General features: G+C 48.0%; 1 protein-coding gene across 3 annotated transcripts in view; it reads right to left on the bottom strand.

Moving 5' to 3' along the window:
* CACNA1H (calcium voltage-gated channel subunit alpha1 H) overlaps window positions 1–24122 on the bottom strand; it is a 398455-nt gene that overhangs the window by 182286 nt on the left and 192047 nt on the right. For all 3 annotated transcript variants that reach the window (XM_081169320.1, XM_081169322.1, XM_081169321.1), the window contains exon 3: window positions 2701–2813. In XM_081169320.1, coding sequence (XP_081025446.1) covers window positions 2701–2813 — 113 coding nt within the window. The remainder of the gene's footprint in view (window positions 1–2700; window positions 2814–24122) is intronic.

The raw sequence follows: 24122 nt of genomic DNA, 5'->3' as shown, positions 1-24122 counted from the left end.
GAACTTTTTAAAGGAAGGGTACCCTAGAGTTGATAAGCTTTATGCGATCGGTGGCCGGAGTTTCGCATCCCCAGTAAGTGGATTTCCGCAATTGGCGCAATCGCCGTCCTGAAAACCCGCCCACTGATTGTGCAAATATTCCTGGTGTGCAGCACTGCCAGCCTGGGGTGCGAGCACTGCTTGCTGATTGTGAAAATTCAACCGCCGATCTCATTAAACTGCCCACCAGGGGGGTGCCAGGCTGATTGCTAGGCATATTTGCGCAATCAGGGGGCAGATTTTAGCAACGACGATCACACCAATTGTGAAAATCTACCCACTAGGGGTGTGAGTGCTGCCACGCTGATCCGTCCAAGGGGATTTTGTCACCCCCTCCAGGAATGACACCTGGGGTGGACCGCACCCCCTAAAACCCCCTTGCGACGTCCCCGCATATGGCAGGGGAGATACTACCCAAGGGGGGTGGAACTCCCTGCTCCCCAGATAACATTTGCAGGTACAGCTCTACCTGCCGCACACCTGATGCCACAGATGACATCAGGTATGAGGCCAGGTGGCTGCAGCTTTGGGGAAATAGCTTTGTGGGCCAATGGGGAGGTTTGGCAGGTGAAATCTGGCTAGCGGGATGGAGGTTCCTCAGCTATAACCTAGATGGACCTTCTTTCTGATTTATGAAGGCTCTTATTCTTTTGTAGGGATGCGGGTGGCGCTGTGGGCTAAACCACAGAGTCTAGGGCTTGCCGATCAGAAGGTCGGCGGTTTGAATCCCCGTGACGGGGTGAGCTCCTGTTGCTCGGTCCCTGCTCCTGGCAACCTAGCAGTTCGAAAGCACGTCATAGTGCAAGTAGATAAATAGGTACCGCTCCGGTGGGAAGGTAAACGGCGTTTCCGTGCACTGCTCTGGTTCGCCAGAAGCGGCTTAGTCATGCTGGCCACATGACCCGGAAGCTGTATTCCGTCTCCCTTGGCGAATAAAGCGAGATGAGTGCTGCAACCCCAGAGTCGTCTGCAACTGAACTTAACTATCAGGAGTACTTTACCTTTACCTTTTAGACCCCTGGATGGTTAAGTCCAGTTAAAGGCGACTGGGGTTGCGGCACTCATCTCACTTTCAGGCCGAGGGAGCCGGTGTTTGTCCACAGACAGCTTTCCGGGTCATGTGGCCATGACTGGACCTAATGGTCAGGGGTCCCTTTACCTTTACCTTATTCTTTTGTGGAGGGTGGGAACTGAAAACCCAAGCCTTGTTAGAAGGCGATCCCATTAACACCCCCAACACAGTATTTTTTTTACAAACCCATCCTCCTAAATCCCACAGCATCCATAAACGGAATAGAAGCAGATAAATAATGGCCGGCCTGCAGCCAAAAGCGAACTGGAGTCTAATGGGATTCTAATGGGATAGTCTTAATGGAACGGCTGGGTTAAACAGAAGAGGCTTCCTTGAGATGTATGGTTGTCTTACGAAATGTGTTTGCATAAAGCGGAACTCTGCAGAGCCAGGCCTGAAGGCAATTGCATTAACTACCAGAGGAAGCCCACAGCTATGAGGGCGCTTGCTCACCCCAATTGCCGCCAGGGTGTTTCTGCTCTGTGCTGAAAAGCTCCAACCAGGTCTTCCCTGGGGTCCCTGTCAACTGAATAATTGCCAGGATTCGGGAGGAATGGGAGTTAGAGGCTAAGATTCGGCCTGCAAGCTCCAGGGTGTCATTAGCTTGCAGGATAAGCAACGGAAGATGAGCTCAAGGCCCCGACACGCTCCCCAGAGGGTGGTTATGTGGCGATGCATTATGAGCAAAGAGATGGCGAGTTTCTGCCAACAGCCTTGACACAAAGGCTGAATTTTATTAGGTCTCGGTAGGAGGAACAGGACCACCAACTTGTTCCATGCCAGTCGGTGGGCAGACCTCAGTCACTACCTGATGTGGTGCTGCGAAATCATAGAGAAATGTCGTTGGCATAAGGTTGTTACTTGTCCAAAACACATCTTGGAAGTGTCCAAAATCCTCCAACAGACACAGAGATGAGTCTATCATTAGGTAAGAAGGGGCAGCTGCCTCGGGTGGTGTTAAGAGGTGGCAGCGAGGTTTTGGCACACAACTTTGCGCTACACCTATAAGCTCACTATTGCTACAATTAATAATTATATTTTGTAGTTGCATTTTTGCACTCAAGTGCTGCAAAGGCACTTATGCAGCAAAAACCCAAAATAACAAAGGCATTCACATAAAAAAGCAGCAATTAATGGAGGCCAATATACTCATTAAAAAGGGACAAGATTTACCCAGTTTCATGGATGAGTGAATAAAGGCCACTGACATAGATAACTACCCATCCACCCCCAATTAAAAACCACATGTTTGGGTAAGTAAAAACATTTTGGCCTGGCACCATCTTCCCAGGGAACTCTGTGAGGTCTCCTAACAACTCTCAGCACCCGTAACCAGCTGCAACTTCCAGAATGCTTTGTGGGAAACCTCAGAGCTGCCTTTGTAGAACTCAGCTGGGAGGAGGATAGAGGCAAGGTTAGAATCAATTGGTTCTGCCTGTCATTGGATCTAGCGCCACCTACTGTCAGTCTCCCTGCTTTCTGCCCTACCAGTTCCAGTGGGCACTGCAGGAAAGAGAGAGAGAGAGAGAGAGAGAGAGAGAGAGAGAGAGAGAGAGAGAGAGAGAGAGAGAGAGAGGATATTCTCTTACCTCCAAAATGGTGCACCTCTCAGACTTGCATTTGTCATCTTGACAAGGCTGAAACATCCCGAGGGTGACACAGTTCAGGAGGATGACCAGCATGCTGACGTGCTCGAACCAGGTGGGCGCAAGGAGTTAAGGAAGGCAACTTGGGCTGCGTTATCAACAGGAAAGTGGTGGCAGGAAACAAAGGGAAGGGATGTGGGTGGCATTTGCATATCAAACAGCCCCTCTCCCAGCCTTAAGAAGAAGAACAGCAACAAAAGAACCACAATCAACCATGCGGGGGCTGGAGGAGAGATGATGCTGGAGGATTTGATGTTCCCAGGAGACAGGGGCTCCTGCAGAGATGAATAACCACCCCCAGACCTGACTGGGCATGAACTGAGATGTGAGCGACAGGCTTTGTTGCCATTGCATTTTTTTCTTTTCTTTATTAAATTGTTTCAACACATCACAACAACATGCCGATAAATAATGAAACATCCCACCCTAACCTAGAAGCTGGTGTTTAGGCAACAGATGCAAAATAACGACCAAATAACATAAGTTCTTATCCCAGTCTACTGTTCATATAGAAGGCGGTAAACGGTTTAAGTTAACCAAAAAGTTGTACGACGTGAGGCCTCCATGTTCATCTTTAGCCCTGCACATAATAAAACTGTGTCACTCAATTCCGAAGGAGTCTTCATGCTTCAGACGTTGTGCCAGTTTCATTATATTATATAATTACTCCACAAGCACCAGGCAAAGTGAGGTGATGTCTGCTGAGGGAGTTTTCCCTCTGTATGTTTGGTTGAATGTTTCCCTGCTATGTACTAGGCCGGAATTTTTTTTTTAAAAAAGAGAAAACCTCTCTGTTCCATTCTTTTCGAATTATACACTGCTTTTATTCAGTTTCCTCAGTAAAATGTTGGACGCGGGTGGCACTGTGGGTTAAACCACAGAGCCTAGGACTTCCCGATCAGAAGGTCGGCGGTTCGAATCCCCGCAACGGGGTGAGCTCCCGTTGCTCAGTCCCTGCTCCTGCCAACCTAGCAGTTCGAAAGCACGTCAGAGTACAAGTAGATAAATACCTTCCAGCGGGAAGGTAAACAGCGTTTCTGTGCGCTGCTCTGGTTTGCCAGAAGCGGCTAAGTCATGCTGTCCACATGACCCGGAAGTTGTATGCCGGCTCCCTCGGCCAATAAAGCGAGATGAGTGCCGCAACCCCAGAGTCGGCCACGACTGGACCTAATGGTCAGGGGTCCCTCAACCAAACTTACAGTAAAGTGTTACTAGAATTTATTTTCTCTCTGGACTCTGTCTATGTTACCTAAGTGACTTTGTTTGTGGAGGGTGTTGTTTTGCTCTTTTCGAGTGGGTTGGGTAGGAAGCGAGTCGGAGGAAGGTGGCACAGCTGGTTCATCAGCCTTCACATACCTTCCTTAATTTGATGATTGTGGGATGGAGTGGGAGGCTGGTAGAAGGTTTAACGATTTTGTGAATGAGCCACTTCCCCATTCTTCTGCTAATACAAAATGGGGAACAGCGGATAAAAACCAGCCTGTTTGCTAAGTGCTAGCAACAGCAGGATAGAAAATTAGGAAAAATGACTTAAAGAGGAATCCCCACAGGGCACATTGCATTAAATAATGCAAGAGTGCCGGTTAAAGGACATTTCTTCTTCTTCAAAGAATTCAGATGAATTAAATGCCATTTTCAATGGCAGGGGATGGAAAAAGGGGAAAAGGCAGCAGGATGGGTTCGTTCTGATAGAACCAATGATGTTTCAAGATCAGCTTCCGGCGAAATGTTTACAATCAAACACATTTTTGCAGAAACACACCGCTTGCCACTCGAGAAATGCTTTATAAAAACCAGAGTTTTGCAGGGAAGACAGACCTCATAGGCAAGAGCAGGGCTAGGGAAACATTTTTCAGATCCAGGGCCACATTTCCTTCTAGACAACCTCCTGAGGGCCATAGGCCAGTGGTGGTGGTGGGGGGGGGCAGAGGGGAAAGTGGGTGTCTATAAGATCCTTTGGGATTCATTTGAATGAAAAGTGCCATGGAAATATAAGAAATCTAATCTAATCAAATGCCGTCACCTGCGACAAATAATGATCATCATTAGCAAGGAATGAAAAAGGGAAGCTCTGGAAAGCTTGAAAAGAGCTGTGGCTCGCTCTCCCACTCAACCTCCTACCTGGCTGCAAGGAAAGTACTTCATTGTGGACTAGTAACTTGCTTCCGCTCACTTGCAACAAAAATAAATCTAAAACTTGACTGTGCAGTCAGTCTGAAACGGGCCCCCAAATCCCATTTTTCCTTCTCCAAGGGTGCATTAGCTAAAAACCATTAACTTGAGCTCTTGAGCAAATGTATAACAGGAACACAGCTGTATAAACAAAGCTCTTTCCTTTATCAGTCCATGATGCCTAATGAATGGCCTTGTCAGTTCCAAAGTGGTGCAGGGATGACACATCTGGGTCTTATCTTGCATCCTGACCACACTGACGCACAGACCTTGTCAGCCCCCCTGGAACGGCGCCAGGAGTGCTCTTAGAGTTGGTGACCTTCTTACTCCAAGATAAGGAGCACAGGAACAGGAACATCCTTTTATGGTCAAGAGTACAGGAACAAGAACATCCTTTTATGGTCATGGATGTCAACTTACGTGTATAAGCTGATGTGTCTGGATTCCTGGGGGAGGGGGTAGAGGGTGCCTGGAGGATATATATACTGTATGCAATTTCTCTTGCTTTTGTGCTTGCTGTGAACCGATTCACGCAGTGCCTTCTGCTATCCGGAGAGCAGAATAAACTCTTTCTCTGAACCAAACCTCGGTGTCATTTGACTCCTTCCTCCCTGTTCTGGGAGCAACGCTCACCCTACCAATCGGTAAAGTCTAATAAGGCTACAATCAGATGCCATCACCTGCAACAAATAATGATTGATCATCATCAGCAAGGAATGAAAAAGGGAAGCTCTGGAAAGCTTGAAAAGAGCTTTGGCTCGCTCTCCCACTCGACCTCCTCCATGGCTGCAAGGAAAGTACTTCATTGTGGACTAGTAACTTGCTTCCGCTCACTTGCAACAAAAATAAATTTGAATGGAAAACACATTGGCCCAAGGCCCTGACACAGGGCTCTTGCTTGAAAAAGCATCAATCTATCTCACTTAAGAACATAAAGAGAGGCTGCTGGAACAAGAGCAGGTACTCTGAAGCAAGCATACAGGAAGGCTGGTAGTACAATAGCTTTGTAAACAAGCATGTTGGTTTCCCTGCGAATGTCCTTATGGTATGCTTGTGAAACGCGGACCACTTATAAACACCATCTCCAACTACTCAGAAGATTCCACCAACGGTGTCCAGTCTTTTGTAATGATAAATACTTAGTAATGATAAATACTTAGTTCCTGAGCCAGGTCACAGGCTCACCCTATTCATACACAGACATACCCTTAAGACAGGATTTGTAAAAGAAAAGACAATGGGGAGGCTTTTCCATTTTCCTTTGACCTTGTAGAGAAAACACTTGGACAATATGGGAATCAAAAATGGTTTCATGTCAGTCTTCGTGTGCTGATCTATGTACTTGCTTGGTTGGTACATTTATTATATATCTAAGACCTTACAATTCCTATCACAGAAGCAAATATCTCCATTGTCGAAGCATTAACTTCGTTGTACTGGTCATGTTGTGTGGATGCCTGATTATCGTCTTCCAAAGCAACAACAACACAATAACAACAACAACAATTTATTATTTCTACCCAGCCCATCTGGCTGGGTTTCCCCAGCTCCTCTGGGCGGCTTCCATCAGAAGGTAAAAATACATTAAAACATCAGTCGTTAAAAACTTCCCTAAACAGGGCTGCCTTCAGATGTCTTCTAAATGTCATATAGTTGTTTATTTCTTTGACATCTGATGGGAGGGTGTTCCACTACCAAGAAGGCCACTTGCCTGGTTCCCTGTAACTTCATTTCTCACAGTGAGGGAACTGCCAGAAGGCCCTCGGTGCTGGACCTCAGTGTCCGGGTTGGATGATGAGGGTGGAGACTCTCCTTCAGGTATACTCTATTCCAAACTTAAAAATGGAAAGCGTAATGCTGATGGTCAACAAAAGAGGTTCAAAGACTCTCTCAAGGAAAAAAAAAAGTAGTATAAACACCGACAACCGGGAAACACTGGCCTGCGAGTGCTCCAATTGGAGAACAGCCTTTACCAAAGGTGTCATGGGTTCAAACTCAGGACGCAAGGGAGAAACGTGCTAAGAGGAAGGCACACTTGGCAAACCCTCACCATAATCCACTCTTGCTCAGAAATCTATGTCCCCAATGTGGAAGGATGTGTGGATCCAGAATTGGCCTCCACAGTAACTTATGGACTCACTGTTAAAACTGAATTTATGGAAGGCAATCTTACTCAGCTATGAGTGCTTGCCGAAGAAGAAGAAGAAGAAGAAGAAGAAGAAGAAGAAGAAGAAGAACTCTGAAGCATGACTGCCTTTGAACGTGGAAACAGAGCATAGCCATTGTGGCTACTAGCCATTGAAAGCCTTTCCTCCCTGAAAATAATACTCAATAATTACATCCAGCTGTTTTGTTTAACAAATGGAAAGGGGGAGCCGACCTCTATGAACCTCAGTGCAACTTGTGCAATACAGTTGTTGTTGTTGAGCTGGAGGTTGTGTACCAGGAAAGCCTGGACGAGAGGAAGGTTTTGCATTTCCATAAACAACTCCTTTTCATCCCATAATACTCTCCGCATTGGTGATTTATTTGTTTGTATGAAGAATGGTGCAAGCTGATTCACAGTTCCAGTTATTTTTGGCATCCAGCCAAGGGGCCACTCTGGAATAATGAATTGGGGAGTGCAGGGGGTGGGTGGCTGACCCAGAAGCAATAGCTTTATTTCTTGATAGATTTTGGCGAGGCTCACAGGCGAATGTTCCCCCCCCGCCAGACTTGAATGGGGAGGAGAGGAAGTTATTCTGAAGATACCGGCTTTGCTTTTCTGCTGAGATTGGAAGCAGAGACAGGGAGTGGAAATGAAGACTTATTAGGGCCACAGAGCCTAGGATTTGCTGATCAGAAGGTCGGTGGTTCGAATCCCCGCACCGGGGTGAGCTCCCGTTGCTCGGTCCCTGCTCCTGCCAACCTAGCAGTTCGAAAGCATGTCAAAGTGCAAGTAGATAAATAGGTACTGCTCCGGTGGGAAAGTAAATGGCATTTCTGTGTGCTGCTCTGGTTCACCAGAAGCAGCTCAGTCATGCTGGCCACATGACCTGGAAGCTGGACGCTGGCTCCCTTGGCCAATAAAGCGAGATGAGCGCCGCAACCCCAGAGTCGGCCACGACTGGACCTAATGGTCAGGGGTCCCTTTACCTTTACTTTTAAGCTACTGAAGGTAATGGGGCCCTTTATATGTCCAGCTGACCTTTGTCAACAACAAATTGTCACTTTTTGTGTTGAATATATGCAATGTAGTAATTTATGGACCTAATAAGTATCTAAAGCCCAGAGTCGGCCATGACTGGACCTAATGGTCAGGGGTCCCTTTACCTTTACTATAGGACAGTGTTATTTGTTCTCAGATCACTAGATGCTATTGGGATTACAACTCCCATCATCCCAGATCATTGGCTAAGCTGACTGAAGGTGATGGCAGTTGTGATACTGCAATGTCTAGGGACCCAAGGCAGGGGCGGAGGAAGGGGGGGTGCGGTCTGCCCCGGGTGTCACCACTGATGGGGGTGACAAAATGGTGGGCAGCATTCACAGCGGGACCTGCAGCATGCCTGAGCCATGTATCTCTTCTGGGAGAGATGTGGTGGCTTGTGCGCACCCAGGCTCCAGGCTGCCCAAACTGTCAGCCCGCTGCCCCCCCCCCAGCTGTAGGGCGGCTGAGTGGGAGGAGGCAGGCAGGAGGCCTCGTTATGTGCCCCGCCCCGACGGGTGGCTTGCCCCACCATCGCCCCACCCCTATAGGCAGATCGCCCCACCCCTGGGTGCGCCGCCCTAGGTGCCTGAGCAACTTCCTCCACTGCTGACCCAAGGTTGAAGAACATTGCTGTAGGACAGCACTGATCAACTTTGAGTCTGTGGGTTGAGTTGTAATAATAATAATAATTTATTATTTATACCCCACCCATCTGGCTGGGTTTCCACAGCCACTCTGGGCAGCTTCCAACAAAGTATTAAAATACAGTAGTCTGTTAAACATTAAAAGCTTCCCTAAACTGGCTGCCTTCACATGTCTTCTAAATGTCTGGTAGTTGTTGTTCTGTTTGACATCTGATGGGAGGGCGTTCCATAGGGCGGGTGCCACTACTGAGAAGACCCTCTGCCTGGTTCCCTGTAACTTGGCTTCTCGCAGTGAGGGAACCACCAGAAGGCCCTTGGCGCTGGACCTCAGTGTCCTGGCAGAACGATGGGGGTGGAGACGCTCCTTCAGGTATACTGGACTGAGGCTGTTTAGGGCTTTAAAGGTCAGCACCAACACCAACAGTATACACCAAAAGAACATAAGAAGAGACTGCTGGGTCAAGCCAATGGCCCATTTAGTCCAGCATCTTGTTCTAAATGATCAGGAGTCTGGAAACAAAACCTGATGAGGGACGGTTGAAGGAGCTGGGTATGTTTAGCCTGGAAAAGAGGAGACTGAGAGGAGATGTGAGAGCCATCTTCAAATATCTCAAGGGCTGTCCCATGGAAGATGGAGCAAGCTTGTTTTCTCCTACTCTGGAGGTTAGGACCCAAATCAATGGATTCAAGTTAAAGAAAGGAGATTTCAACTAAACATCAGGAAGAACTTTCTGACAGCAAGAGCAGCTCAACAGTGGAACAGACTCCCTCAGGAAGTTGCAGACTCTCCTTGCTTGGAAGTTTTTAAGCAGAGGTTGGATGGCCATATGTCATGGATGACTCAGTTGAGACTAGATGACCCTTAGAGTCCCTTCCAACTCTAAAACTCTGCAACTCTATGATCCTATGCCTGTGGGAAACCAGCAAACAGGATCTGAGCACAACAGCACTCAATCTCCTTCTCCTCCCTCACTGTCTAACTCAGACATCCCCAAACTTGGCCCTCCAGATGTTTTGGGACTACAATTCCCATCATCCCTGACCACTGGTCCTGTTAGCTAGGGATGATGGGAGTTGTAGTCCCAAAACATCTGGAGGGCTGAGTTTGCCTATGCCTGGTCTAATTCCACTAGTAAAACCACGTAGGCCCAGCCATCACTACATCTTGTGGCAGTCAAATTTTTTTAATTGATTGATAATGCCTACAGATGCCCTGCCTTATTTTTATCCTCGCAACAACCCTGTGCGGTAGGTTTGGCTGAGAGTGAGTGAGCGAATGGCCTCAGTGAGCGTCACATCCAAGTGGGGCTTTGAACCTTGGTCTCTCAGGTCCTAGTCCAGCACTCTAACCACTACACCACACTGCTGCATGTAGAGAGAGAGAGAGAGATCCTTCCCTTTGTCTGCCTTCAGTCTTGGCTGCAGATTCCTTTCCTAAAAGCACCTAAAGCAACTGTCTTCCTCTCTTGCCTCCCCTCGTTATTATTACTGTTATTTTCAAACGGTCTTTGGGAGCCTTGACACAAAGATAAAATATAAAATGGAACATTTCAGCAGCTGCAATCAATCAATGGGCACCTCAGGTTTCGCAAGTATAAGCTTCCTTTCCCACTACAGAAGATTAAGTCGCTGCAGCATCATCAAAAGGTGCATAATCCCTTGCTCCTTTATGAGTATTAAACCTACAGGTATATGAGCTTGTAATAAGGGCTGCTCTCTACTCACCTGGGGCACACCTGGCCCAATACCTGCATTTGGCTCTCAGGGAGGAGGGGAGCAGCCTTAGGCAGCAGGAGCCAACGTGAAACAGGCTTCCAATCTCCCTCCCTCCAACACGAATAGAGTTTTGTTTTCCTTTTGGACTCGCAAAGTATGTTTAATGGAGCATGGAAGGGGGGAAGCGAACGCTTAACATTCAGATTGCAGCCCGTTTTAAAGTCTAAATTACCGTTCCCAAGAGTGTGACCGAGGATGCTGCCTAACCAAGGCTTTTTAAAACAGGCTGGCACAGGAGAAGGATGCTGATCTATGTAACCAGGGCATGATGGCAGACCCTCCATGTGTCCCTATTTTCCAGAAGTTTCTGATTTGATCCCTGAATGTCCCACTTCCCCTTACAACGTCCTTATTTGTGGCTTAGGGCCCTCATATGTACGGGACCACCTCTCCTGGTATGCCCCGCAGAGGACCTTAAGGTCCATGAATAATCATAGTTTAGAGGTCCCGGGCCCTAAGGAAGTCAGACTATCCTCCACCAGGGCCAGGGCCTTCTCAGTGATGGCTCCGACCTGGTGAAATGCTCTGTCCCATGAGACCAGGGCCCTGCAGGATTTAACCTCCTTCCGTCGGGCCTGTAAGACAGAGCTATTCCTCCTGGCCTTTACTTTTAATTCAGCCTGATCTTTTATTTCCCTTCTCTTCCCTCCCCCTCCCCTTTTATGAAGATCACCCACTCTGAGACCCCACGGCTAATTCTCCCCGGTCTCCTCGCTGGCCCAAGTAGGACCAATTCAGCCAGCTAACCCTGGGGATTATCTAATTGATTTTTGATTTTTGTATTTATTGTTATTCATGTTTTTATATTGTATTTTATGCTGCTTTTACAATTAAGTGTTTTAAATTTGTTGTTAGCCGCCCTGAGCCCGGTTTTTGAACCAGGAAGGGCGGGGTATAAATAAAAAATTATTATTACTATTATTATTGTTTTCATCAGAGAAATGTTGGAGGGTATGGAGTAATCCGAAATGGCGAAAATGACGGGAAAATCAGAAACCAGGAAGATAGAAACTTTAAGAAGGAATGGATTTTTTATTTCTTTTTTTTACAATTTATTTAAGAGAACACTGTAAACAACTAAAAACTTTGGCAGGATTTGAGTAATGCTTGTATTGCACTAAAAACTAAGGTAAAATTGGACTATCTTAAGAAGAATAGAGAAATTATGCGATGCAGCCGGAAAAGTTTGATAATGGAAACCAGGGAAGGGTCTAAGGAATCAGGGAATCCTTTAATGTTTGAATTCAAAAGTGGAATGTAAAACGGAATTAACAAGATTTTACAAAAAAATGATAATATGTTTTTACATGTGTTGGAAGCTGCCCAGAGTGGCTGGGGCAACCTAGTCAGCTGGGCAGGGTATAAATAATAAAATTATTATTATTAATATTATTATGGAATAGGATGTCCCCATTTGCATCAGAGAAATATTGGAGGGTATTTGATAGCCAGACCTGTGTCCCTCCCTTGGGAATGGGCATTTCCCCCTTCTTAAATCCAGTTCTCCACAATTCCTTTGTCTGTGCACAGTCCCCCCCCCCATCTACTCCCTGGCGCTAATCTCCCCCACCCCAATCAGGTTGATCCACCCAGGGGCGAAGGAAGGCGTCGTGACACCCGGGGCGGACATCGCTACGTAGAGCGCATGTGTGGCGAAGCTACGTATGACGCATGCGCTGTACGTAGCGATGCTGTATAGTGGACACTCGGGTTGCAAACGTGATCCATGCGGGATGCACGTTCACAACCTGCAGCATCCGCAACCCGCAGTGGTGCATCTGTGCACAGGGGCGGGTTGCGATTTATCGCTTCTGCGCATGTGCAAAGCGTGATTTAGTGTTTCTGCGCATGCACGACCGCCGAAACCCAGAAGTAACCAATTCTGGTATTTCCAGGTTTCGGTGGTCTGCAACCCGGAAAAACGCAACCTGAAGCGTCTGTAACCCGAGGTATGACTGTATAGCGGTTTGCTGCTGGCGCCGCTCCAGCGCCATACGGACGGTGCCAGGATCCCTCTGTCACTGCTACAGCTGCAAGCAGAGGATCCCGGCACCGTCCGTATGGCGCTGGAGTGGCGCAGGCAGCAAACTGCTACACAGCGCATGTGCAGCGTCGCTATTGTACTTAGCGCTTTGCCATCTGCGCCAGGATCCTCTGCTCGCGGCTGAAACCGTGAATGGAGGATCCTCCACACGTGGCTGTGGCGGTGCAATGGCTGCTCATGCTGCCGCGAGCCCCTGCAGGGTGACTTCTTGTCATCCCTGCAGACATGGAACCCAGGGCGCACTGATCCCCCCATTGCGACGCCATTGGATCCACCCCTATCCAACTTGGGGACCAGCTGCCCCGTCTCAGATCCAGAGGTGAGACTAATGTTTAATTAGGGTAAAAAAAACAAACCAACCCAGATTCAACGTATAGCCAAGAGGGCAGTGGGGCAAACTTGTTTTCTGCTGTTCCAGAATAATAATAATAATAATAATTTATTATTTGTACCCCGCCCATCTGGCTGGGTTTCCCCAGCCACTCTGGGCGGCTTCCACAGAAACCAAAAAACACTAAAATATCATACATTAAAAGCTTCCCTGAATAGGGCCGCCTTAAGATGTTTTCTGAATGTCAGGTAGTTGTCCATCACCTTGACATCCGATGGGAGGGCATTCCACAGGGCGGGCGCCACCACCGAAAAGGCCCTCTGCCTGGTTCCCTGTAGCTTCGCTTCTCGCAATGAGGGAACCGCCAGAAGGCCCTCGGCGCTGGACCTCAGTGTCCGGGCAGAACGATGGGGGTGGAGACGCTCCTTCAGGTATACTGGGCCGAAGCCGTTTAGGGCTTTAAAGGTCAACACCAACACTTTGAATTGTGCTCGGAAACGTACTGGGAGCCAATGTAGGTCTTTCAAGACCGGTGTTATGTGGTCTCGGCGGCCGCCCCCAGTCACCAGTCTAGCTGCCGCATTCTGGATTAGTTGTAGTTTCCGAGTCACCTTCAAAGGTAGCCCCACGTAGAGCGCATTGCAGTAGTCCAAGCGGGAGATAACTAGAGCATGCACCACTCTGGCCAGACAGTCAGCGGGCAGGTAGGGTCTCAGCCTGCGTACCAGGTGGAGTTGGTAGACAGCTGCCTTGGATACAGAATTGACCTGCGCCTCCATGGACAGCTGTGAGTCCAAAATGACTCCCAGGCTACGCACCTGGTCCTTCAGGGGCACAGTTACCCCATTCAGGACCAGGGAGTTCTCCACACCAGCCCGCCCCCTGTCCCCCAAAAACAGTACTTCTGTCTTGTCAGGATTCAACTTCAATCCATTAGCCGCCATCCATCCTCCAACCGCCTCCAGGCACTCACACAGGACCTTCACCGCCTTCACTGGTTCTGATTTGAAAGAAAGGTAGAGCTGGGTATCATCTGCATATTGATGGACACCCAGTCCAAACCCCCTGATGATCTCTCCCAGCGGCTTCATATAGATGTTAAAAAGCATGGGGGAGAGGACGGAACCCTGAGGCACCCCACAAGTGAGGGCCCAAGGGTCTGAACACTCATCCCCCACCACCACTTTCTGAACACGGCCCAGGAGAAAGGAGCGAAACCACTGTATAACAGTGCCCCCAGCTCCCAACCCCTCTAGACGGTCCAGAAGGATGTTATGGTCGATTGTATCAAAGGCCGCTGAGAGATCCAGCAGAACTAGGAAACAACTCTCACCTTTGTCCCTAGCTCGCCGGAGATCATCAACCAGTGCGACCAAGGCAGTTTCAGTCCCATGATGAGGCCTGAACCCTGATTGGAAGGGATCCAAATGGTCCGCATCCTCCAGGCGTGCCTGGAGTTGTTCAGCAACCACACGCTCAATCACCTTGCCCAAGAATGGAAGATTTGAAACTGGGCGATAGTTGGCCATACTGGCCGGGTCTAAAGATGGTTTTTTAAGAAGCGGTTTAATGACCGCCTCTTTCAGCGGATCTGGGAATGTTCCCTCACAGAGGGAAGCATTCACCACCCCGCAGAGCCCATCGCCCAGCCCTTCCCGGCTAGCTTTTATAAGCCAGGATGGGCAAGGATCAAGGAGACAGGTGGTTGGTTTCACTCGTCCAAGCAGCCTGTCCACATCCTCGGGGGTAACGGATTGAAATTGATTCCATGCAACTTGACCAGACAGGGCTCTAGCACTCTCCCGCCCCAGCCCTGCTCCCACGGTGGTGTCTAGCTCCTTCCGAATATGAGTGATTTTATCTGCAAAAAACTTTGCAAAATCGTTGCAGGAGATCTTGGGGTCTTTACAAGGCCCCGATGGTAAAGGTGGTTCCGTTAAATTGCGGACCACCTGAAAGAGTCTCCTGCTACTATTTTCTGCAGATGCAATAGAGGCGGCGAAGAAAGTCTTCTTTGCCGTCGCTATCGCCACTTGGTAGGCTCGACGTTGAGCTCTAACCTGTGTCCGGTCAGATTTGGAGTGAGTTTTCTGCCACCGACGCTCTAGCCGTCTCAGCGATTGTTTCATCGCCCTCAGCTCCGAAGAAAACCACGGGGCTGTCCGGGCTCCATGCAATCGGAGAGGGCGCTTCGGAGCCAGACAGTCGATAGCCCTGGTTAACTCCGCATTCCAGCGGGCCACCAGGGAATCAGCTGAAAGGCCATCAACACGGGATAAAGCATCCCCTACCACTCTCTGGAAACCATTTGGATCCATTAAGTGGCGGGGGCGGACCATCCGAATTGGTCCCACCTCCCTGCAGAGGGGAAGGGTCGCGGAGAAGTCCAGTTGCACCAGGAAGTGATCTGACCATGGCACTTCTTTGGTTTCATTTTTACTTAGTGTCAGATCACCCACGTCGCTAGAGGTGAATACCAGGTCTAAGGCATGTCCATGACTATGAGTTGGGCCCAACTTATTCAGGGACAGCCCCATGGAGGCCATGCTTTCCACGAAGTCCCGAGCGGCCCCTTGTAAGGTCGTGTCGGCGTGGATGTTAAAATCCCCTAGGACAACCAAACTAGGTGTCTCCAGGAGAACATCCGCCACGACCTGAAGCAGCTCGGACAGGGAATCCTTGGTGCAGCGGGGAGGTCGGTACACCAAAAGGAATCCTGTACTGCCCCTATTGCCCAACTTCCAGAACATGCACTCAGAAAACTGGGTCTTCCCAGTAGGACGCCTGGTGCAGACTAATGACTTCCTAAAAATCACTGCAACCCCCCCTCCCCGCCCACATGACCTGGGTTGCTGTGCGTAAGAGAAACCTGGTGGGCAAGCGGCAGCAAGGACGGGCCCATCTGTCTCATTCAACCAGGTCTCTGTCACACAAGCCAGGTCAAATCCTCCATCCACAATCAGGTCGTGGATGGCAGTGGTTTTATTCACTATTGACCTGGCATTACACAGCAACACCTTCAGGTTATGTGGGTTTCCCCTGTTGATTCCAGTATCCATCTGGTCAAGGCCAGACCCGGAGGCAGGGATAGTCTTCAAACAACGACTAAACCTGCCTCCTCGGTAATGACATGGTCTGGTCTTAGCGTAACTCCGCCTCCTGCCCATGATCACCGAGATCGGATGTCCCAGTGCTTCCCCCCCTGTGGAACTTGTCCCAGCCATCGTGTTGGCTGGGGCCTCACTCCCAGGCAGCCCTGATCCCACCCCTTAAAAACAAAACACAAACTATACAGAACCAATAAAACAACAGAAAACAAAAACAGAACAATTACACTAAAATTAATCCCCAACCAAATATCCATTACACCCACCCACCCCCAGCAAGAGAAAAAAGGAAAAAAAGAAATACAAATTTAAATTGCCACCGACTGCTTGAGGACATTTTAAAACACATTGGAACAGGGAAGCAATTGCAGAACACTTCCCAGCTTCCCCAAAAGTTTGTTCCAAATAAGGGCCTGGGCCACGCCCCCTGGGCCAGTTGGAGAAGGCCCTGGAAGGGAGCAGGCCCTGCAGTCCTCACCCAGCCGATGGTCCGAGGCTTCCCTGCAGCAGGAGTCCCTTTATAGCCGGGAGAAAGGGCCTGGGCCACGCCCCCTGGGCCAGTTGGAGAAGGCCCTGGAAGGGAGCAGGCCCTGCAGTCCTCACCCAGCCGATGGTCCGAGGCTTCCCTGCAGCAGGAGTCCCTTTATAGCCGGGAGAAAGGGCCTGGGCCACGCCCCCTGGGCCAGTTGGAGAAGGCCCTGGAAGGGAGCAGGCCCTGCAGTCCTCACCCAGCCGATGGTCCCAACATGAACCAAGGGCTTCAATGTACAACAACAACAACAACAACAACATTTTATTTGCACCCTGCCCATCTGGCTGGGCCTCCCCAGCCACTCTGGGCGGCTTCCAACAAAGATTAAAAATACATTAAAATGTCACACATTAAAAACTCCCCTGAACAGGGCTGCCTTCAGATGTCTTCTAAATGTCAGGCAGTTGTTTATCTCTTTGGCATCTGGTGGGAGGGCAATCCACAGGGCGGGTGCCACCACCGAGAAGGCCCTCTGCCTGGTTCCCTGCAACCTTACTTCTCGCAGGGAGGGAACCGCCAGAAGGCCCTCAGAGCTGGACCTCAGTGTCTGGGCTGAATGATGGAGGTGGAGACGCTCCTTCATAAGTAAGATTCCGACTCAACATCAAGAAGAACTTTCTGACAGTAAGAGCTGTTTGATAGTGGAATGGTCTCCCCCAGGAGGTGGTGGACCCTCCTTATTTTAAGGATTTTAAGCAGAGCTTGGATGACCCATCTGCCTGGGATTCTTCAGCTGTGATTCCTGCCTTATAGGGGGTTGGACTACACAGCCCTTGGGGACCCCTTCCAACGGTATCGCCCAAGAGTCCTAATCTAATGAAAGCCAGTGATTTATCAAAATTACGCTAAACAAGAAAAAGGGAAAGAGCCTGATTCTTCAAGTTTCCAAGCAATTCCTAGAGATGCTGCATTCCAAGTAATTATAAGGTGACTTTCGGGCTGGGCAGGATCGGGGCCCTGATGATGGCAGTGATGATGCCATTTAAAGAGGGGGGCACTTCTTCTATTTCTCTCTCTCCCCCCACTCCCCAATCCTCTCCAATGAACCGGCTTGCTGCAGTTCCGAAAGCGTGACATGACTCAGCATTCCTGGACTCATTTGTCTTAATGATGGGATCGGTTTCCAGAGAATGCAATAATGCTCGCAATTACATTGATTGTCACAATTTGTCACTGGCGACAAACTAGGTCAACGCCGGCGATCCGGAATGCGCTTCAATACCCTGAGCGGCCGGCCTTCTCCCTTCCCTGCGCGGCAAAAGCAGCCCTCCCCATTGCCAAGCGCATCCTTATGTAACGGATTAAGTCCCTTGCCCTGCCAAAGAATTTGGAATGGCAGTTTGATGAACGCTCAGAAGAAGGCTGGCAGGCTCTGGATGAAGGCAGTCCGCAATCTGGACATGTGTTTCTGCTTAGGAATGGACGGCTCTCTCAATTTCAGTCCTCCCTGTTTCTCATTCTTCCAATCTTAAATTAAGCCCTCCACATTTCTGCGGAAATCTGCGGTTTTTGTTTCTTTGTTAAAAAAACAACAACCCTCATGCAAATTCGCTTGCATTTTAGGATTTCTCCTAATAAACACATTTTTTAAGAAATCCAGTTTTGAATGGGCTAACCGTTCTTGCAAGCAATTCCCTCTAATACAATGCATTTGTGTATATTATTTTCACAAATATATATATGCCTTATGGCGTTGAGCGAGTGTATTCGTGGTCTGATCCTGATGAATTCGTGACAGGCGGCTGCTTGATATTTTTGTTATGAATGAGCAGGATAGAAATATTTCTAGAAATAGATAAATAGGGAACTATTATGGCAGGTGTCCAGGAAGAGAATTACAGTAGATTCCATGAATGTGGCTAGCTCTTTGGTCAAAACCCATCAAAACCAAGGGGTTGTTACAGGAGTTTGGGGCAATTATTGGCATAAGTTAATTATGCTTCGTGAAAAGGAAGTTTGTGTTCTGTGTGTCTTGAATGTGCTGCCAATTTATGTTGTTTGTTGTTATTATGTTTGTTTGTTGATGTTTATTTATTAAAACAAACTCTCAAAGAGATTTACAAAAAGATAAGACAATAGAATTGAGAGAAAAACACAACCATACTTCAAAACATACCAAAGGGAAAACAGATTTAAATGACCTCCACTTTCAAAGCATCCAGATAGACTTCTCTGAACAAGAATGCTTTTAGCAGGTGCTGAAAAGAGCAGACATTGCCACACTGAACAATCGAGTTCTTACAAATGTGGAACAGGCATTATGTCGAGCCTGTAATAGTGCCAGTTCTGCTGATCAAAGGGCTCGAGTGATGTGGGTTAACTGGTCCCAAGTTGCAAGAAGGGTTTGGATGTGATACCCCACTTTATCACTACCCTAAGGAGTCTCAAAGCAGCTAACATTCTCCTTTCCCTTCCTCCCCCACAACAAACACTCTGTGAGGTGAGTGGGGCTGAGAGACTTCAGAGAAGTGTGATGAGCCCAAGGTCACCCAGCAGCTGCATGTGGAGGAGCGGGGAAGCGAACCCGGTTCACCAGATTACGAGTCTACTGCTCTTAACCACTACACCACACTGGGTCTTATAGTGGGACTTATAGTAGTAACAGTGACCCCTTGAATCAGCAACCAGTGCAGATCAATGAGTGCAGGTGTTATATTCTGACAAGCCCCCACGCCTGTCAGCAATTGTGCTGCAGCATTCTGCACTAACTGCAGCTTCCAGATCAAACACAAGGGAAACCCCACATAGAGTGCATTGCAGTAATGCAGTTGTCGGGTGACCGTACATTCTAGTATTATGTGATAGATAACAACAACAACAGCAACAACAACAAACAACAATTTATTTATACCCTGCCCATCTGGCTGGGTTTCCCCAGCCACTCTCGGTGTCTTCCAACAAAAGATTAAAAATACATTAAAGCATCACTCATTTAAAACTTCCCTAAACAGGGATGCCTTCAGATGTCTTCTAAAAATAAAGTTGTTTATCTCCTTGACATCTGATGGGAGACCGCTCCATAGGGCAGGCGCCACCACCGAGAAGGCCCTCTGCCTGGTTCCCTGTAACTTTGCTTCTTCCAGGGAGGGAACTGCCAGAAGGCCCTTGGTGCTGGACCTCAGTGTCCGGGCAGAACAATGAGGATGGAGTCGCTCCTTCAGGTATACTGGGTCTGTCTACAGACCCTCCAAGTGTCCCTATTTTCCAGGGGCAGTCCCGGATTTACGGTTTCTGATTTGATCCTGGAATATCCTGCTTTTCCTTAAAGGTAAATTTGGTGAAGGTACCCCTGACCATTAGGTCCAGTCGTGGCCGACTCTGGGGCTGTGGTGCTCATCTTGCTTTATCGGCTGAGGGAGCCGGTGTCCAGCTTCTGGGTCATGTGGTCAGCATGACTAAGCCGCTTCTGGCAAACCAGAGCAGCGCACGGAAACACCGTTTACCTTCCCGCCGGAGCGGTACCTATTTATCTACTTGCACTTTGATGTGCTTTCAAACTGCTAGGTTGGCAGGAGCAGGGACCAAGCAATGGGAGCTCACCCCGTTGCGGGGATTCGAACCGCCAACCTTCTGATCGGCAAGTCCTAGGCTCTGTGGTTTAACCCACAGCGCTACCAGTGTCTCTTCCCGCTTTTCCTTAGGATGTCCCTATTTCCATCCGAGAAAATGTTGGAGGGTATGGAATAGGTTGTTCCCATTTTCATCAGAGAAATATTGGCATGGTGTGTGTCTCCCACTAAGAATACCTGTCTTTGGCTCCCGCTCTCACTACTGGGCTCGAAGGCAAAGAGAATGCCACAGATTCATTGCAGATGACGTTTATTCCCCAAGAAACGGCAGTGAGCTATTACACCAGTTTAAAAGGATCAAAGCAAGGCTGGCTTGCCTCGGAATTCTTTCAGTTCACATTACTACCGCGTGCTCACTTAAATGGAAAACTTAATTTTCTCCATCCTGCTCTGGGAAGGGAGGTGGGAAACAGACAGCGGTTAGAGGCAACCAGCGTCAAGGTGATGTGCGCAGGGGAGCAGAGGTGCCTTCCGCCACGATGCTAGAGAGGATTAGATCCAGGGATGTGTGAGGAATTGGCTGTTCATGAATTCTGATATGAGCCAACCTGATCTGCACCTCCACAGTTCTGGCTTGGATCAGAAGTTAACTTTCCACCAGCTTTTGTACTTCCCAAATGTTTCCAGCACAGATCTCACCATAAAAAGGTATACCCGGGGGGTCTCAGGGCAGTTCACAGAATAAAATCAAGATATAAAACCACAAAATATCTAATAAAAATAAAAAAACAGCAACCCAATACCCCACCCACAAAAAAACCACACATTTTAAAAGGGCATAGGATGTAAATCGGATCAACCAAAAGCCTGGTGAAAAAGGAATGTTTTTGCCTGGCGTCTAAAGTTATATAATGAAGGCGCCAGGCAAAAGTCCCTGGGGAGAGCATTCTACAGATGGGGAGCCACTGCAGAGAAGGCCCTGTTCTTGTGTTGCCACCCTCCGGACCTCTTGAGGAGGAGACACACGAAGAAGGGCCTCAGAAGATGATCTCAGGGTCTGGGTAAGTTCATATGGAAAGAGGCGGTCCTCTTTAAATAAAGATCCTTCATGGATCTTGTCGTGGTGAAGGGGCTTGAATTACTCAGAGAAGCTATGAACTATGCCATGCAGGGCCACCCAAGACAGACAGGTGGAGAGTTTTGACTAAACGTGATCCACCTGGAGCAGGAACCAGCAAGCCACTCCAGTATCCCTGCCAAGAAAACTCCATGGACAAAAACAAACCTAGACAGCATCTTAAAAATCAGAGACATCACCTTGCTGACAAAGGTCGGTATAGTTAAAGCTATGGTTTTCCTAGTAGTGATGTATGGAAGTGAGAGCTGGACCATCAAGAAGGCTGATCGCCGAAGAATGGATGCTTTTGAATTCTGGTGCTGGAGGAGACTCTTGAGAGTCCCATGGACTGTAAGAAGATCAAACCTATCCATTCTGAAGGAAATCAGCCCTGAGTGCTCACTGGAAGGACAGATCCTGAAGCTGAGGCTCCAATACTTTGGCCACCTCATGAGAAGAGAAGACTGCCTGGAAAAGACCCTGATGTTGGGAAAGGAGAAGGGGACGGCAGAGGACGAGATGGTTGGACAGTGTTCTCAAAGCTAGCAGCATGAGTTTGACCAGTGGAAGACAGGAAGGCCTGGCGTGCTCTGGACCATGGGGTCACGAAGAGTCGGACATGACCAAATGACTAAACAACAACAAAGATGTGAACCTTTCCACCGACACTGAGCTGGAGAAATGTATTGGCAAGGCAGCTATGGCTTGCCTCTCCAAAAGGGTTGGGAGATGCTAACAACCAATACCAAAATACTGGGCTTTCGTGTTGAGCCTGCTGCTTTTTGGAAGTGAGCCATGGGCAACTTATACCCGCCAGGAGTGATGCCTCAATGCCTTCCATATGTGCTGCATCAGGAAGATTTGGGGCATCATATGGTAGGACAGAGTCTCAAACAAAGATGTGTTCTCCCAAGCCCACGTTCTGTCTCAGCAACACCTAAGCTGGCTTGGTCATGCCCACTGAGTAGAAGATGGCAGATCACCAAGGGGAGCTGGTCTCTGGCATCAGGCCAATTGGCAGGCCTGCTTTGCATTACAAAGATGTCTGCACACACGACACAAAGGCTGGCAAAATCAACTCTGCCATGTGGAAATCCCTCGCGTATGACTGTAGTGCCTGGAGACAGGCAGTCAAGTTGTGTATCCACAGCAGCGACCAGAGGAGAAACGACTGCTAGGAAGACCGCGGAGAGAAGAAACGCCAGCAACACAACTGGATGCCTTCATCTGCCCCAGCTGCAACAAAACATGTCTCTCCTGTATCGGTCTCTACAGCCACAGCAGGCACGCTGCAGCCTTGACCTCACCCCCAAGGCGCACTATCCCATTGTCTCCTGAGACAGACTGATGCCAACAACATCTGGCCCCTTATGTGAATTCTACCTCTCAACATCTTCTGGGAATGAAAAGGAGTTTCAAGGCTGTATTCATGGACACAGTCTTGTTTTGACTTCCCTGGGCTTTTGGGTTAGATGCTCAGGGGTAGAGCATCTGCTTTCTAGAAGGTTGCAAGGTCAATCCCTGGCATCCCTGGGTACAGCTTGGACAGACTCCTGCCTGAAAACCTTGCAGAGCCATGGCCAGACAACACTGAGCTAGACTGACCAGCGGTCTGCCTTTGGGGGAGCTGGCTGCAGGCACCAGGCCTGTTGGCAGACCAACTCTGTGTTACAAAGATGCCTGCAAACACGGCAAGAAGGCTGCAAACATTAATTAACCCCGCCATGTGGGAATCCCTTGCCAGTGATCTAAATCATAGGTAGGCAAACTAAGGCCTGGGGGCCGGATCCGGCCCAATCGCCTTCTAAATCCGGCCCGCGGATGGTCAGGGAATCAGCGTGTTTTTACATGAGTAGAATGTGTGCTTTTATTTAAAATGCATCTCTGGGTTATTTGTGGGGCCTGCCTGGTGTTTTTACATGAGTAGAATGTGTCCTTTTATTTAAAATGCATATCTGGGTTATTTGTGGGGCATAGGAATGTGTTCATTTCCCCCCAAAAAATATAGTCTGGCCCCCCACAAGGTCTGAGGGACAGTGCAACTGGTGCCAAAGAAGGACAGAACTTTTTTTATGTATGCTACAACAGCAGCAAGAATACTTATTGCAAAGTATTGGAAGACACAAGATTTACCCACCCTGGAAGAATGGCAGATGAAGGTGATGGACTATATGACATTGGCCGAAATGACTGGCAGAATCCGAGACCAGGGAGAAGAGTCGATGGAAGAAGATTGGAAGAAATTTAAAATTTATCTTTAGAACTATTATAAAATTGATGAATGCTAAAATGTCGAGGTTTTGAGAAAGAAAAGGAGATTACAGCGACAAAAGATTAAGTTAAAGAAAAGAATAAGAAGAAACATATTTGATAAAATTAAGTTTAGGATTTGCTGAAATAATTTTGGAAATTGGGATGTAGAAAGGGGAGGTTTGGGGGAGTCCGAGAAGTGAGGTTTATGAAAAAAAGGTTATGAAATTATACATGTTTGTTTGTCTTTTTATTTGTTTGTACTGTTTATAAAAATTTTGTAAAATCAATAAAAAAAATTTATAAAAAAAATGAAAGAAGACTGGAAGAAATTTAAAGACTATTTACAGAAATATTGTAAAATTAATGAATGCTAGAAGGATGTTGGATAGAAACTAAGGGGTTTCCAGCTGTAATGCTTTAGGAGATACGAAAAAAAAGGTTTATAAATGGGTAAAAGCTTAATGGTAAGGATTTGCTGAACTAACAAATTGAAGTGGAATACAAAGAAGGGAGGTATGAGGAGGTCTGGGGAAATAAGTGTAAGGAAGATATGTTATGGGAAATTATTTGTTTTTTAACTGTTTTTATGCTGTATTTTGTATTTTGTTTCTTTTTATTTTTTATTTTCATTGTTATATTTTAAAAACTTTAATAAATATCTTTTGGGGAAAAAAAGGTCTGAGGGACAGT

This window comes from Podarcis bocagei, assembly GCF_964188305.1.
Source record: "Podarcis bocagei genome assembly, chromosome: 14".
NCBI classification, from domain to species: Eukaryota; Metazoa; Chordata; class Lepidosauria; order Squamata; family Lacertidae; genus Podarcis; species Podarcis bocagei.
Note: the sequence above shows the minus strand (reverse complement) of the source record. Positions and strands in the feature narration are given on the sequence as shown.